Below are 14766 nucleotides of genomic sequence, written 5' to 3'. Positions count from 1 at the left end.
TTTCTGTTCCAATTTCACAATGTTAGTTCTCATGCGCAGTCGATGTTCTCGATCGCAAAAGCACTGCGATTTGTCTGTTGATGAGGGGGGGATACCAATGGCGGAACGCGGAGCTGGCAGCTGGCTTTCCCCACATGTTGAAACGGAGCAACTTGCTTCCCGCAGAAATACCACTTTGTCTCTTCAACACCCCCTAAGGACCTAAGTCAACCGTCAAGATGGTCTTACTTTCATCTAAAACTCTCATCCAGGCCCATGCTGTGCTTCTGGTTGTTATTGCTGGGTATCTCATCAAAAGCCCAGAGGTGATCACCGATTCCAACATTGTGTTTATGATGGGAGAAACCTTGAAAGTCGTATGAAATCCCAAATTACAAATCCCAGACCTGATTGAATCTTTACGGATCAATTTACTGACATGCCAATTTTAACTGCAGGATTTCCCTCCGGCTACAAGTCCCCTCACCTCACCCTTCGTATACTGTGCCATTTTCATCTTCGCCGAAGCCTTGGTCGACATCTTCCTTCTGGCCAGTCTACCCTTCCACAACGCATTGGATGAAGCCCTCCCTTATATTCGACCCCTCCGAAACCCGAACCTCGCTTCCGAGGATCTCCGGGCTTTGGAGAAGCTGCCGCATTATATCACCAAGTCCCTGACTATTTACTGGAATGTGTGGATCAACGTGGCCCTGGCTCGCATTATCGTCTATGCCAGCATTGCGGCCTTTATCTACTCTGGCAAGGACTCATTTGTCGCATCCTCTTATACTTCGGCGGCGACCTCGGCCGGCCTTGACCGGTTGAAGAACCGTGCAGTCTTTACTTTCGGATTTATGGAGATGATGGTGTGGTTCTATGTGAGTTGAAGGAGATTGGAGGTGTCCATGAGGCTTTGCTAACATGATACAGGTATTCGTCACTCTCCGTGAGGAGCGACAAGAGCGCATGACCAAGTTGCTTGAGGACGCCAAGGAAAGCTAAACATTCATCAGAAAGTGTATTATTAGAGTAACTATGCTCGGTTTGATTTTGCCATGTTTCAATCAATACATAAATTGGCATTTCATTTGCAGGCCTTTCTCCTGTCTTCATTGATATTCTTCTTGATCATTCATCACTGGATTGGGCCATGCCGCAAGTTGCCGTTCATTGTCGTCTAGACGAGGATGGCAAAGGCAGCGGCAACACCAGCGGCCGCCATGAAGGAAGCGCCTTGGTTCTGGCCAAGCGCAGCGCCACCGGTGGTAGCAGCAGCCGAGGAGGCAGACGAAGCAGCTGAGCCAGTGGTGGAAGTGGTGAGAGTGCCCGACGTGGAAGTAGACGGAGACATTGTGGTGCTAGCTGTGGCTGCGGTGCCAGAGACAGTGGTCTCGGACCCAATTGCAACCGTGGTGCCAGTTGCAGTTGTGGTGCCAGTTGCAGTTGTGGTGCCAGTGGTGGTGCTGTCTGAGGTAGTGGTCGAACCACTTGAAGCAGTAGTGGTGCTGGATGCCCCGGTGGTGCAGGCGACCGTGCTAGGCAGGTCAGTCACGCCGCCCGCCAAGCAGATTCCCTTGGCTGCCTTGAGGGTCTCTGTAGAAAGTGAGTACAATTGTTAGAAAATGCATGTGTGGGCCATTGACATGGATGATACATACGCTCTTGTTCTGCGGTAGTACACTTGCCGACAATGCAGCAGGCGATGTCACTCAGGAAGCTCTTATTTCCACAAATGCAAGCGACATCAACACCACAGCTGCTGGGGATTGCGTTGGTTGCACATGATTGCTGGATTGATTTGTCAGGGCCCATTGTCCTCGACCGGAAGGTTGTGGGGAGGTGAGAGTAAATACATACCGCACAAGTGGGGAGAGAACTCAGCTGAGCAGTGGCTGTCAGTACAACGGTGGCCAGAGCCAGAATGCTCTGAGTGAGCTTCATGATGCTAGATTGAAGATTGGGAGTGGTTTAGGTGCAGATGCAGGATTGAGGACTGGGGGAGGAAGGTTGCAGGGGAAAGTGTGTTGTTCCCCGTTTTCTTAAAAGAAATGCTTCTATGCAGGGGCCTGCCACGAACCTATACGAGGTATATACTCCGTCTCTGCATTCAATGGCTGCTAGTATTGTTTGAGCTCTCTATACGGTTTACGGACGCCACGGGCTTGCATGTGTGTTACCAGCTGAAATTGTGGTGTTAATGAGCCGATCCGGGTGGCATTAACCGGGCTTCAGGTACATGCTTTCTGTATATTGAACAAAAACTAATTTCTTGCAATGCTCTATTTCACCACTCTCAATAATCTTTATTGATTTGTCCACCGACTCTTGTTATGTGGGGTGGCCATCATGGTACCTACCACCAAGGTCCCTACTTAAGAGGTATTTCTCAAGCGCAACTTTGCTAAAAAATAACTTGGACCTTCAAACATCTTTACAAACATTAAATCAGGGGGAAATGCTTCCAGACGAACTACTTGCTGGTATCTTGGACTGGGCTACGCTCAGCGACAGCATTCAAACAAGACCTCGAAAACGGAACTATACCATTATTCGGTCCTTAGCTTTGGTGAGCCATCATTTTCATCGAATTGTGTCCCCTTTTCTCTATGAGGAGATCAGATTCATTCATCCACATCTATGTGAGCGATGTACTCTGCCACCGATGGAGAAAGTACGAAAGCTTCATAGATTGCTTCAACACAGCCCATCTTTACGTCCCCTATGCCTTTCACTATACATTGATGTAGATGATGATTCAATGGAAATCAACGAGGAGGATTTTCAAGTGGTGAATGATTTGATATCCTGGTTCACGAGACTTCGGTCTCTGGTGCTCGTGGGTGGCTTTTACTCCAAAGCCCCGGAAAAGATCCGAGAACACACCGTATCTTTGATTCATCGCACCCGGAATCTTGGACGACTGAGAAGCTTGAAGATTGAAGGGGATATGTGGGACGAGACTGGAGGTATTTCTCTGGCAGATACGGTGAAATATGTCAATTCCTCCTCTCTTGAAACATTAGAGATATCTGGGGCAGGGCTTTCGGACACTGCCACCATTTCAGAGATGCTTCTTCCACATGTAAGCTAGAATCTGTCGCTCAACATGTTTCATACTCATCAGTAACAGGTAGCTCGATCTGCACCCTTCACCTCGGTGAAGCTGAGGGGCTGCAAAGACTACCCCGAGGCAATAGCGGCGTTCATCCACTGGCCCACGGAGTTAGTCCACTTCACCATCAACACCTCTGGAAGCTTTGTCTCGGACATGAATCTCCATGATATTGGCATGTGTTTATCAATCCACAAGGAGACGCTCAAGACCATCTACATTGATCGCTTGGGATTTCCTCATGGGCTATCATTTGATGCATCCAACTTCCCACTGCTCGAAGTTCTTCGACTATCCAGGACTCAGATATGCGAAGACCCGTGGAATCGGGAATTTGAATGGAATCCGGTCTATGCTGATCTGGTGCTTGGCCCGAGTCTTCATACCTTTGGATTGGTATTTGGAGTCATGGGCCAGAGTTTAATCAACAACTGGGGACACAAGGAAGAAGAATGGATCCGACAGCTTGCGATAGCTGCATGGAAGCGCAAGGCTCCATTGAAAACGATCGAAATCAATTTTTCTCCTGTGAGTCCATACCCGGATTTCAAACAGGGGACCTATTCGGACTGGGAATATGTGTATCCCTGGGACCGGATGGATAAGCTTGGGGTCCAAATTCAACGATACGGATTGACCTTGGAATATACTGCTCCACCGTGGACGAAAGAAGAATGGCTGTCGCAAGTACGTAAATGTACCTGTCAGCATAGTATTATCGCCTTTGAAGAAGAATAGGAAATTCAAGCGATATGCACACATCCCACTAGCTGTACAGACAGCCCCAATACAATCAAACATACGGGCCAGATCGAGTTTAGTGTTAACTCTCCACAGTGGGGATCCTTTGAATACGGGATCTTCCTGGGGTTCAGGGTTCACACGGAGCACGGATAGTAGTTACTGTATAGGGTTTGAGCTGGTTTGCTGATTCAAATACCAGGATATGGTTTCATGGAAATAATGTTTGAAATCATGTAAGAAAAAGGAGTCAACACAACACTTTCTAAAGGGAAAATACCAAATCCCCTGAACTTCCCTGAAATTTCCTGTCCTTTCAGCCCCCACTACTGATCGGATCTCTGTAGGTCACACCAGCCATCACGGCATGAAACCGGCAGACGCCCTTTTCTTGAGTTTGGGACTGAGACTGGGAATTTCTAGGATCCGAAGGTCATGATTTAAACTCGATTTGGGATGGATAAAATACTGCTAATCACTTTGGTTGAACCTTTGTACTTGCCGAATTCGAGAGGCTTGGGAAAGTTCTTGAACCCCTCCTGATTCCCGAGTCCTGATTCCCGAGTCCTGAGTCCTGAATCTTGACTCTTGGCTTCCTTCTCTTTTCTGTTTCACATCGCTTTCAATTACTAACATTCATGGGGCTCGGAGTACTGGAGGATCATAAGCTGGATCAGGTTCCAGGTAAGCTCAACTCATGGCATTATTCCTGGATCTGACTAATACCATTGTCATAGGCACCTCCAACATCTATGGGGTGGATCGGATTCCAAGCGACGATACCTCGGGCGCCATAAGTCAGAAATACGACCGAACCACCGCAGAACCTACTCTTCTTGTACCTCAGCCAAGCGATGACCCTAACGATCCACTAGTATGCTCACAAATTCACGAGTATTTTGCGAAAGCTGATGATTTCTCGCGATCTAGAATTGGCCATTATGGAGACGCGACCTCATCCTTGCCATCCTCTCCTTTGTCACGGTGCTATGTACAACCCTGAGCTCAATCATGGCTGCGAATACAGTGACAATTGCGGAATATGAGACCATCACCTTTGTACAGGCTGCGCTCCTGACCGGATACCATTTGTGTGGTGTGGGAGTAGCTGGTATTTTGATCGTCCCAACTGCGCGAGTCTGGGGCAAGCGCCATTTGTTTGTCATTGGTCATGTTTTGATGATTATCAGCTGTATCTGGGCTGGTGCAAGTGGGCGGAACCATAAGAGTCTCTTATGGGCCCGGATCTTCCAAGGTGTGGCGTTGGCTCCATTCGAGGCCCTTGTGAATGCGTGTGTTGGTGATCTTTACTTTGTCCATGTGAGTATACCGTACTATCTATAAACACGTCCCCGAAACTTACTAGTTGGAAAGGAACGAGGAAAGCGAATGGCCCTGTCTAACGTCGCTCTGTTTGGTGCTGCTTTCTTGACTCCCGTATTTGTCGGCAAAATTACCAAATCCATAGGTTGGCAATGGTCCTTCTACTTTGTTGCCATTTTCTTAGGCGCAGCTTTGCCCTTCATGCTTCTTTTCGTACCCGAAACTGCATTCCGACGGCCCGACTACTTGAATACCGACTTCAAACACAAGACCGGCCGGACAGAGTCCACTGATTCAAACTGGCCGCTCAATGATCCATCCAAGGACCCTCAGGAGTTCATATCAGGAATGACGGCAGGCAACGGAACCCGGACAGAGGTCTCCGCCACAGCGATGCCAGTAAAAGATTCACTTTTGAAGTCAATGAGGCTGTTCAATGGACGAAAGACAGATGAAAACTTCTTCAAGCTACTTCTCCGCCCCTTTCCACTATTCTTTCACCCGGGGATTTTCTGGGTAAGTGCTCCTATCTTCGCAACCTAGGTTTCTTATTGGTAAAGATATTGACTATGTTTGTAGGCTTGTCTGACTCAAGGTGTCGTCATCGGCTGGGCCGTATTCATTGGTGTGATTCTAGCAATCGTGTTTTTGGGGCCACCGCTATGGTTTGAAGAAGACAAAACAGGATATTTGTACACCGGGGCGTTCATCGGAGCGACAATTGGCTTAATTCTGGCTGGGCTGCTTACCGACCCTATAAACAAAGTGATGATCCGACTCAATCGAGGCAAATATGAGCCTGAGTTCCGGATCCTGCTGGTGATTTTCCAGCTGGTTTTCAGTGCCATGGGGCTGTACGGATTCGGGTGGACAGCTTCCGATGTGGAAAAGTACCATTGGCTTTTACCGGACGTCTTCTTCGCCTTTCTCATCATCGGCATGGTTATGGGCGCAGTAGCCGCTTCACTATATATTGTCGATGCGCACCGTACGTGGAATTCTAAGTTTTTCAAACATAGGCTGATCAGAATAGGGGAAATTGCCGTGGAGGCATTTACTTGCCTTCTGGTGTTCAAGAACATGTTCAGCTTCGTGCTAACCTTCTTTGCCTATAACTGGTTTGCTCGAGGAGGTGTTAAGCATACCATGATCATCATCGGCAGCATCCAAGTGGGCATTTGTCTTCTGAGTATTCCCATGTGTAAGTTCACATCCGCGAGACCAATGAGCTGTTTTGACTGACATTTATTTCGCAGATGTGTTTGGCAAGCGGAATCGCTCATTTCTTGCCCGCCATGATATCCTTGAAAGGCTGCATCTCTGGTAGCTTTATAGCGGTAAAGCCCGCTAGCTGGATTTGAGGTTCCACTGTCTCGGGTATGATATCAAAGTGACATGGGCATTATAGAATAATAATAATAGTGTATGTACAGGCTATTCAACTGCTCTTGGGTGTTTGGGCCAATGGCTTCTTTTCAACGGGGTACTTTTGAAGACTTTCATACCACTGTATTGTAGATCCAATCATGAATGCCCATGATCCCCAAAAGGTAGCCAGGGTGGCTTGATACTCGACGCCAGAGGAAGCGGATGCTGGCCCTAGGGCACCACAAAGGGTGAAACCAATTCCTCCAATGAAATTCCAGACTCCAATATGCCAGCCTAGTACCCTCGGGGCCGGTTTGTACCATTTCTGCTGAGTTTCAAGGGTGAACAGTAGCCCGCTCAAGATGAACCCAGTACCCCCGACGATTTGCGGGACCCAGTAGATTCCATCAGTGAGACCTTGGCTCATATGGTCTATAATTCCGGGTAAGCCAGTCAGTCCCGCAATCCAGAAAATACTGGCTGCAAAAAATTGGACCAAAGAGGCCAGAAACCCTAGTTCATGGAGATAGTGGTCCAGAAGCTCTGACAGCGATGGGATCCAGCGGAATCTTTTACCATCTGGGGATGCTGTAGAGTATCCCTCCACGACATCATGGGAGAGACGCTGAGTGAGAGTCAATCTGCCCGCTCCGACCAAATTCTTCTTGTTCGCATGATGGTGCTGACAGTCTTCCGCGGCCGGCTTCACCGTCACGGTCTGAACGGTGTCGTCCTCAGCCTTTTTCAACTCTGTCTCCAACGCCCAAGCAAAACAGCCGGTTTGATTCGCATTAACGGCTTCCAGTAGTAGCAGAACACTCCCAATCTCAAAGACCGTAGCACCAATGAACCCGGTAACTCCCCCTCCCACCAAGGACTCCCCAGCGAACTCGGTCTGCGGATCCACAAGCGGCAGCCAAACAAAGAAGGCATTGATAATCCAAATAGCAGATCCAATGGTAAATGTCACAGCAACGAGATATGAAACATCCCAGTACGGCGCACAGGTAGCCATCCGTATGATCCCCTTCCCCGCCTCCCGGATCGTAGACGTCGGCCCCGGCGCGTTTGCAGTGTCCCGCTCCGCTGCCTGGTAATCCACTTGAATTGCATGTCTTCCCTTGCGACTATCGCGCGATCGCCAGAGATGCTCCACAAAACCGGGTGCTGGTGTGGTGGTGGGTCTGGGTTCGGTGGTTTTTCCAGGGGCGGCCGCGTACCCTGCCCGCGTTGGATTCAAGAATGACAATGGGCCGGAGACACGACTTCGGTGAAGTTTTAGACTGGGATTTTCTAGGTGAGGTTCGCGGCCTGCGCGAAATTGGGCATTTCGTGGCATTTTGGTTTGTCACACACAGTGACACACCTGCAGTTTGGTAGAGACAAGGTTCATGCGGGGATTCCAAGCTTTGATGTTCCACTTTGACCCGTTATGCACGGACGTTGAATCGGGCACAACAATCAAAAGGTGTTTCTTGGCTGAAACGTAAAGGATTCAAAGGATTGATCTCGAGATTACTGTCTCTCTTCACTGTGATTTAGCCGGACTTGACCTATGGGTAAGAGAGGATAAGATAGATTAGACCAAGCTGAATATAGTTAGTATTGAATGTCCCCCCCTCTTCCCATATCTCCCATCTTTTTTCTTGCCTTTTGATCCCATATACCCATTTACGGACAGAGATCAACATGACAGAGAATTATAAAGGAAATTGCCATTGCGGTCGAATTAGATTCGATCTTCATATACAACCTTTACGTCATGTTTTCACCTGCCGTTGCTCCATATGCAGGAAGAAGGGTTATCTCTGGATATTTCCCGATGAATCTCAATTCCAAATGACAAGCGGCCAGCAAGATATGGTTAGCTATACTGCGGATAATCAAAATGGAGATCATTTTGTAAGTGACTTGCTCTTTGTTTATTCGCCAAACTCAAATATTTCTTTTAGTTTTGCCCCGTATGTGGTACAGGGATAATGGTGAAGAATCATATGATGGCGGGGAAATCAAGTCTTGCTATCAATGTGAGTGGCTTCATCGCAACTTCGCAAGTATCCGATATTTGAATCTGAACCTTTCAAAGGCAAGAGCATTATTGGATGTCAATCCCTTTACTTTGGACGTTGAGGTGTAAGTATTGATGCTCCCAGGTGGCTTAAGAAACATCTTTGAACTCACTATAAATATGAAATAGCCTAGTCCCTTCTGACGCCAGTGCATCTGTCTCTCCATTCTACGAACCACCGAAAGCATCAGGTGACGGTCTAAAGCTCTACACCGGCGGATGTGCTTGCGGTGTCATTACCCTAGCCGTGAAGACCAAACCACTGTCGGAGGTGGAGATTAAAGAAGATAATTGCAGTATTTGCCAGAGAGTAGGCCACCACCTTTGAAAGCTTTCACTATGACGTTGGAAGATCTAACCAGGAAAATATAGAATGCTAATATCTGCATATACCCTCATCAAGACAGCGTTTCCATTCAGGGAAGCGAAAACCTGTCAGAATATCTCTTTGGACGCAGGTTCAATGGCCATTGTTTCTGTCGAGTATGTGGCGTGCATGTATCCATGAAGCTGCATGGACCACCCAAGGCCGTTGTGGATAGTTTGCCAGCGGAAAAACAGCAAATGGTGCGAGAGATGCTTGCAATTGTACCGGTCAGACTCTCTGTTCTGGACGATGTTGAGTGGTCCGATTGTCATATCAAGAGGACGGATGAAGGGACAGCAGGATATGCGATATAATCACTGTCAAATATCTCTCAAGGCACACTGAGTCTACGTCATGAGTCACGATGCATTTTTCTAACCGACAGCTAAGCGTTGGCGCGTAGGAATTGAACGACCGCTACAATGCTAATTAGCGCAGGATTTACCAAGGGGGCTGTAGTACATACCTTGCCTGAATTCCTCTGGTTTTTCCTGCACGATCCAATGCCCACAGTCGATGTTGACTATCTTGGATTGAGGGAAAAGTGACGAGATCAATGGAAATGTACTTTCCGGGATGTAGTGGCTTTGTAGACCCCGAAGGAATAGAACGGGTTTGGAGAAGGTCCCAGATTCCGGGGTGTAAGGAAACTCTCCCAGTGGACCGAGTGCCTTCTCGAGGATATCTATCGAGAGACGTAACTTCAAATGAGATGCATCTTTCTCTTTAATGAAATTGCTCAAGAGCCATGGTCTGACTGAGGGGGACTATGCAGGGTCAATTTTAGTTTTCTACTTGATCCAGCGCTTGAGATAAGAGTTAGTTACCGCAACAGAAGCCTGAAGAATGGCATCAGCTTCCCAGTGAGTAGCCACACGCATACTGTGAATCTTGTCCATGGATTTCAGGTATGTTTCGAAGTCAGGAGAAAGGGGGAGTTGAATAGGGCCATTATCGACGGCGACGACATTGGAGACAAGGTCTGGTGAGCCCAATGCAAGGATCAAAGCGGTTTTAGCACCCCTGAAAAACATGAGTCCAATGTGTCAACATTGAATGTTCCAGTCATCATGATGCTTACATGGAGTGGCCAATCACGGTTGGATTTTGTATTTCATGTGTTTGGATGAAAGACTTGACATCCAATGCCATCTCGGTATAGTCATGTTTGGGGTGATGACCAGAGTCGCCATGGTTTCGTAGATCCTGTTTCCGGTTAGAATTCTACACCATCTGATCAGATCTTAGGAATACTTACCAAGGTATAGACATCCCGAGTCAGATCTTTGGCAAGTAGTCTTGGGAACATGGTGATGACTAATTAGTCTGAGTCTACAAAACATGGACACGGACTCTTAGCGTACCTGCTCGCATGTCTGTTTTCTCGTTTTGATCCCAGAAACCCGTGAAGAAACAGGATAGGGGATTTCTTATTAGGTTGGAATACCTTCTTGCCTGTTGCACTCAGTATCTCATATGCCAATGGCACTCTTGCAGACATGCTGAATTAATGTCAATATCAGATGTTGCGGTGGCATGATTTTCAACGATTGAAGGTTTTAAGGGGCTGATCGGCCCCACTATCGGCAAAATGTATCAACGCCGAGATCCAACTCGGTGATAAATTTCCACAAAGCCAGCACTGAGTGCGCCGGTTGATACGGCCTTGAATGATACTTCGAATTTATTCGCTGTATGAGTTCACATGTGTAGGTCAGTAAGATCGAATATCGGTCGGACTTGATCATCTTCATACAACATTGAAGTATCTGTTTATATCTGTAGTATCTCATGTTACCGACTAGCTAATAGCTACAACTATCAAGCTATAATGTACTAGAGTACGCTAGCCTCTAGACATCTGCCTCTTAGTAGGTACTTTAACTAGCTGCTCAAAATAGGCACTCGAGTAGGCACTTTGGTGGTACTCTGATATATTATTGACTTGAGTATAGGTGATTGAGACGGTACGCCAAATCCAGAATATCTTTCGAGGCCGCTATGTACGGGCGCACTTCAATGTTGACGATATGTAATTTCCACTAAGCCAGCACTGCAGTAAATATTTAATGCATTTCAGGAACAGGGAGAACACAATCATACACTTTTCCAAGGTTTGTTTGAATATCCAATAGTAGTAATGCTATGTGGCCAAACTATTATATTGACAACCATTCTGGTGCTTCACATAGTATATGGATGTGTAGATAAATATTCATCCAAATCCAGTGCCAAGACAATCGAATGATCGGTACTGTAAGGCTGGAAATGGTGGAGTGGGGGGATTGTAGATCTTGAATCCACCATGAGTTAAGTGGCTTGATTTTGCGGTTCAGGGATTTGAAATCCTTCATTAGGATTGGGAGTTTCTCACAGTCCGGGTATTATCTCCGATTTGGAGTAGAACGCAGAATCGTGGAATCATAGAATCATGGAAATCCCAAATGTAACAGAAAAGGAGAACTATCCAGGAGAATGAAAGATTTGCCAAGACTTAAAGCTCTGAAAAAAGGGATGAAAGCGGAAAAGCCACCGACTTCCCCACGTTTTCCAAATCGTTGATTCATTAAGTTCGCGATGATGCAATCATCCCTAGCTATCGACGTCACGTTCAAGCTTCCGGCTTTTTCCCACTAAAAAGTCCCTTCTCTCTGATGTTTCGTTGCTGTGCGCTTTGCTTCTCCTTTGTTCTCAACACGCTTCTAATCTATGGCGACTGCGCAAATGACTGCCACCGGTCCCCGGTCGGCTAGACTTGCAGATGATGGTAGGTGAATGGGGTGATCGTCTCAAAACTCCACCGGTTCCGCTCTGATCGCGTTTCTGACTTTATACCTGAGACAGCCGCTACTGCTGCATTGTACGCAGTGCAGCCGCGACGCAAGGCGTCCGTTCGCGAAAAGCCTGCATCTGATATTCAAAGTAAATGACCCCTTCGTCGACCATGCTATTAAATACACGCTGACCGAGAGTGCTTGTCGCGACAGATCAAGGATTGAAGCGCGCCTCAACCCTGAGCGCCGCATCGGCTGGCGCTGCGATTGCCCATGCGAACCAGAAACCGGTGGAGATATGGCGCCCAGGACGACTGACTGAAGCCGAGACAGCCGCCCTATGTGTGAAGGACTTCAAGGCCCCCGAAATTCCCAAACCCAGTACTCAATACAGCGCCGAGGGATTAGGCGCCGCTATTCTTGCCGTTCGGGAACAAAGGAATTCAAACCTGTCGCCGACCAGAGAGGCGCAGCAACAAGAGTACTCTCGTCATGCTCAGGATAAGGCGCTCCGGGCTGCCACTGGTGCCTATGCCACAGGACGGAAGCGAGCTGACTCGGCCCCGATTGAGCCGGTCATCACTTCCGACTCTCAATATGCCCTTTCTGCTGCGGGTGTGTCGCATAGAAACCAAATAGAAGAGGAGGAGCCTCTCGATCATTTGGATGGTGCGATGGAAGCCAGTCGAATCCGTCATCTTGCCAACGCCAACGCTAAGCTCTATACCTCAGCCCCTCCTATTTCAAGTGAAGTACAGGAGCGCAATCGAAAAAACTCCTTGCACGCTGCAGCCATTTCGATGGCCAAGGAAATGTATGATCCCAACAGCACGAAAAGTCCGCGATCGCAATCGCGAAACACTGCTGGTGGAACCCAAGGATCCGCGATCCAACGTGCAATGACTCTTCAGGAAGCGGCTCAGAAAAGGGCGGCCGAAAAGCTGGCCCTGATGCACAATGAGCAGGCCGAGTTCCAGAACTACTACGGCACCACTCCTCAACCACCGCGATCTCGTTTGACTGTTCGTCGAAAGAGGACTTCCAGTGATGCAGATGCGACCCAAACGGATGCTGAGCAGTCCCGATACATCCGTAACCAAATGAGAAGTCTGCGAACCAAGGTGAATGATGTTGACGAGAAGAGAACGAGGGACCGTGCGTTGCTTATGGAAGCCGCACAACGCAACGTTGATGCGACTATCCTAGGGATGGAAAGGAAGATGTACGCCGACACAGGCCGCGCGCCACCGTCTCTTCAGAAGGAATGGGACGAGGCAGCCCGTGAGCGTGTCCGCCGAGAAGCAGAAGTCACCGAGACGAACACCAGTGCTCGTGGAGACCGCGTCGCCATCGGGTCGCAACAATACATGGACATGGCTGATGTTGAAGCCGTCGCCCGTTCCCGTCTGCAACCGACATTCGACGAGATAACCGAGAATGCAGAGCAAAAGAGGGCCCAAGAGCTAGAGGCACGCCTTGATGCCGATGAGCAAGAAAGACACGCCGCAATAGAAAGGGAGCGCGAGGCTAGCATGACTAGAGCGACAGACTCGCGTACCAAAGGTCAGTGTAGTATATAGCCTTGTTTCAGAGTGCAAGCTAACTTTCTATCAGTAGGGTCTGACAAAGAGAAACGCAACAGCAGAGTAATGGGTTTCCTCTGGAGAGTGAAGAGTAAACGAGCACGGTTTGAAAAGAGTCCATCTGAGGAGGCTGTCGCCCAGAAAGTCGCAAATGAGGAAGCATCAAACGAAGAACCAGAAGCTCAGGAAGAAGCCACGCAAGATGCCACCACTGCGGCCGCTGCTGTCCTACCAGGAGAATCTAATGAAGAACCCAAAGCAGAGCTGGAGCAAGAGCAAGAACCCGAACAAGACCTGGGGCAAGAAGCTGAGCAGGAAGCTGAGCAGAAAACTGAGCAGAAAACTGAGGAGGAAGCTGAGCAGAAAACTGAGCAGGAAGCCGAGCAGGAAGCTGAGAAGGAAGCTGAGCAAGAAGCTGAGCAAGAAGCCGCCTTAGTCCAAGCCCCCGACGCGCCTGAAACAGCCGGTGCGGCAAGTTTGGCTACTGCCGCCCATGTTGGTGCCCCAGTCTCCACCGAACCGACCGAGTATGGCGGACCCGCCATGTTGGATCGACCCCACACTGCGCCGCGAGATGCTGCTGCGGTTGGAGCTGGTTCAGCACCGATGCACGACATCCGCCCGATCACGAGCCCTCGGGCCGATTCAAAGCTGAGGCACTGGTTCCGTGATCAATTGGTCCGTCGCTCGAGTGGACCTGTGCGTGTCTACCCTCACCAGCCTGGTCCGGAATTCAATAGCGGAAGTGAAATTGGATTCACTGGAGGTGCTGCCCTGACGAGACCCGATTCTGCTCGCGGAGCGGCTCTTGGTTCTCACCCTGTCACCGGAGATGATCTTGATCAGGGTGAATCTGCTCGTAATGGTAGTCTTGACGTGGGCCAGACAAGGTTCAGTAATAGTTCAGCTGGAAGTATCGAGCCTGAAACGAAAGTTACGAAGAGCAAGAGAGAACGTCTCCGAAAGACCTTCAGAAAGAGTGTTTCGCGCACTGATGAATCTAAGGCTAATGGCTCCGGAACGGTTCCTGAGACAAAAGTCCAGGGCACAGACATCCGAGGCTTGAGAGACAGTGCTAATGACCAGGGTCTTCCCATTCCTCCTGTCCTTGGTGAGGCTGCTAGCACTGGTCGGGAGTCCAGATTCTCCGAAGACCTGTCATGATAAGTTCCAAGATTTTGTGATTTATGTTTCGATTTAAATCTTGTACACGATGAGATTATGCTGGTGTTTTTGGTTTGATACATGATTACCGATGCTTGACACTTTTAATGATATCTGATGGCTTAACTAGTTTAAATTTGTATATGAATCTAGCTTATGTGCTTTTAATTTCATTCAATGTTCCCGACCTCCGCATTCTATTGAGCCGAAGTTACACCGGACTTAATCTAATAAATGCCCATTAAAACTAAGTGATTCTATTCCCCCGCATCTCCTGGAGAATT

The 14766-nt window shown here is 48.4% G+C and overlaps 8 protein-coding genes across 8 annotated transcripts; 5 read left to right on the top strand and 3 right to left on the bottom strand.

The window, feature by feature from the left end:
• Window positions 1-218: 218 nt before the first annotated feature.
• N7520_007274 (uncharacterized protein) lies at window positions 219-984 on the top strand (the record flags this gene model as incomplete). Its single annotated transcript, XM_057141208.1, has 3 exons — window positions 219-356; window positions 438-860; window positions 913-984. 3 exons carry the CDS (start codon window positions 219-221, stop codon window positions 982-984), a joined length of 633 nt encoding a protein of 210 aa, XP_056995214.1.
• Window positions 985-1159: 175 nt separating this feature from the next.
• On the bottom strand, window positions 1160-1923 carry N7520_007273 (CFEM domain-containing protein; the record flags this gene model as incomplete). Its single annotated transcript, XM_057141207.1, has 3 exons — window positions 1160-1575; window positions 1641-1770; window positions 1840-1923. The coding sequence occupies 3 exons, from the start codon at window positions 1921-1923 to the stop codon at window positions 1160-1162; spliced, it is 630 nt and encodes a 209-aa protein (XP_056995213.1).
• Window positions 1924-2740: 817 nt separating this feature from the next.
• Window positions 2741-3832, top strand: N7520_007272 (uncharacterized protein; the record flags this gene model as incomplete). Its single annotated transcript, XM_057141206.1, has 2 exons — window positions 2741-3064; window positions 3113-3832. The coding sequence occupies 2 exons, from the start codon at window positions 2741-2743 to the stop codon at window positions 3830-3832; spliced, it is 1044 nt and encodes a 347-aa protein (XP_056995212.1).
• Window positions 3833-4473: 641 nt separating this feature from the next.
• Window positions 4474-6485, top strand: N7520_007271 (putative MFS transporter; the record flags this gene model as incomplete). The annotated part of the gene is made up of 7 exons (XM_057141205.1): window positions 4474-4519; window positions 4573-4709; window positions 4766-5155; window positions 5210-5674; window positions 5738-6146; window positions 6192-6359; window positions 6415-6485. 7 exons carry the CDS (start codon window positions 4474-4476, stop codon window positions 6483-6485), a joined length of 1686 nt encoding a protein of 561 aa, XP_056995211.1.
• A 111-nt stretch (window positions 6486-6596) lies between these two features.
• On the bottom strand, window positions 6597-7865 carry N7520_007270 (uncharacterized protein; the record flags this gene model as incomplete). The annotated part of the gene is made up of 1 exon (XM_057141204.1): window positions 6597-7865. One exon carries the CDS (start codon window positions 7863-7865, stop codon window positions 6597-6599), a length of 1269 nt encoding a protein of 422 aa, XP_056995210.1.
• A 549-nt stretch (window positions 7866-8414) lies between these two features.
• On the top strand, window positions 8415-8922 carry N7520_007269 (uncharacterized protein; the record flags this gene model as incomplete). The annotated part of the gene is made up of 3 exons (XM_057141203.1): window positions 8415-8428; window positions 8501-8659; window positions 8724-8922. The coding sequence occupies 3 exons, from the start codon at window positions 8415-8417 to the stop codon at window positions 8920-8922; spliced, it is 372 nt and encodes a 123-aa protein (XP_056995209.1).
• A 424-nt stretch (window positions 8923-9346) lies between these two features.
• N7520_007268 (putative alpha/beta hydrolase) lies at window positions 9347-10462 on the bottom strand (the record flags this gene model as incomplete). The annotated part of the gene is made up of 6 exons (XM_057141202.1): window positions 9347-9378; window positions 9428-9728; window positions 9789-9984; window positions 10043-10167; window positions 10220-10259; window positions 10326-10462. The coding sequence occupies 6 exons, from the start codon at window positions 10460-10462 to the stop codon at window positions 9347-9349; spliced, it is 831 nt and encodes a 276-aa protein (XP_056995208.1).
• A 1208-nt stretch (window positions 10463-11670) lies between these two features.
• N7520_007267 (uncharacterized protein) lies at window positions 11671-14482 on the top strand (the record flags this gene model as incomplete). The annotated part of the gene is made up of 4 exons (XM_057141201.1): window positions 11671-11728; window positions 11806-11883; window positions 11949-13298; window positions 13353-14482. 4 exons carry the CDS (start codon window positions 11671-11673, stop codon window positions 14480-14482), a joined length of 2616 nt encoding a protein of 871 aa, XP_056995207.1.
• Window positions 14483-14766: the final 284 nt, after the last annotated feature.

Source organism: Penicillium odoratum, assembly GCF_028828045.1.
Source record: "Penicillium odoratum strain IBT 22623 chromosome Unknown utg000005l_segment0_segment0, whole genome shotgun sequence".
NCBI classification, from domain to species: Eukaryota; Fungi; Ascomycota; class Eurotiomycetes; order Eurotiales; family Aspergillaceae; genus Penicillium; species Penicillium odoratum.
This window is presented reverse-complemented; position numbering and strand designations above follow the sequence as displayed.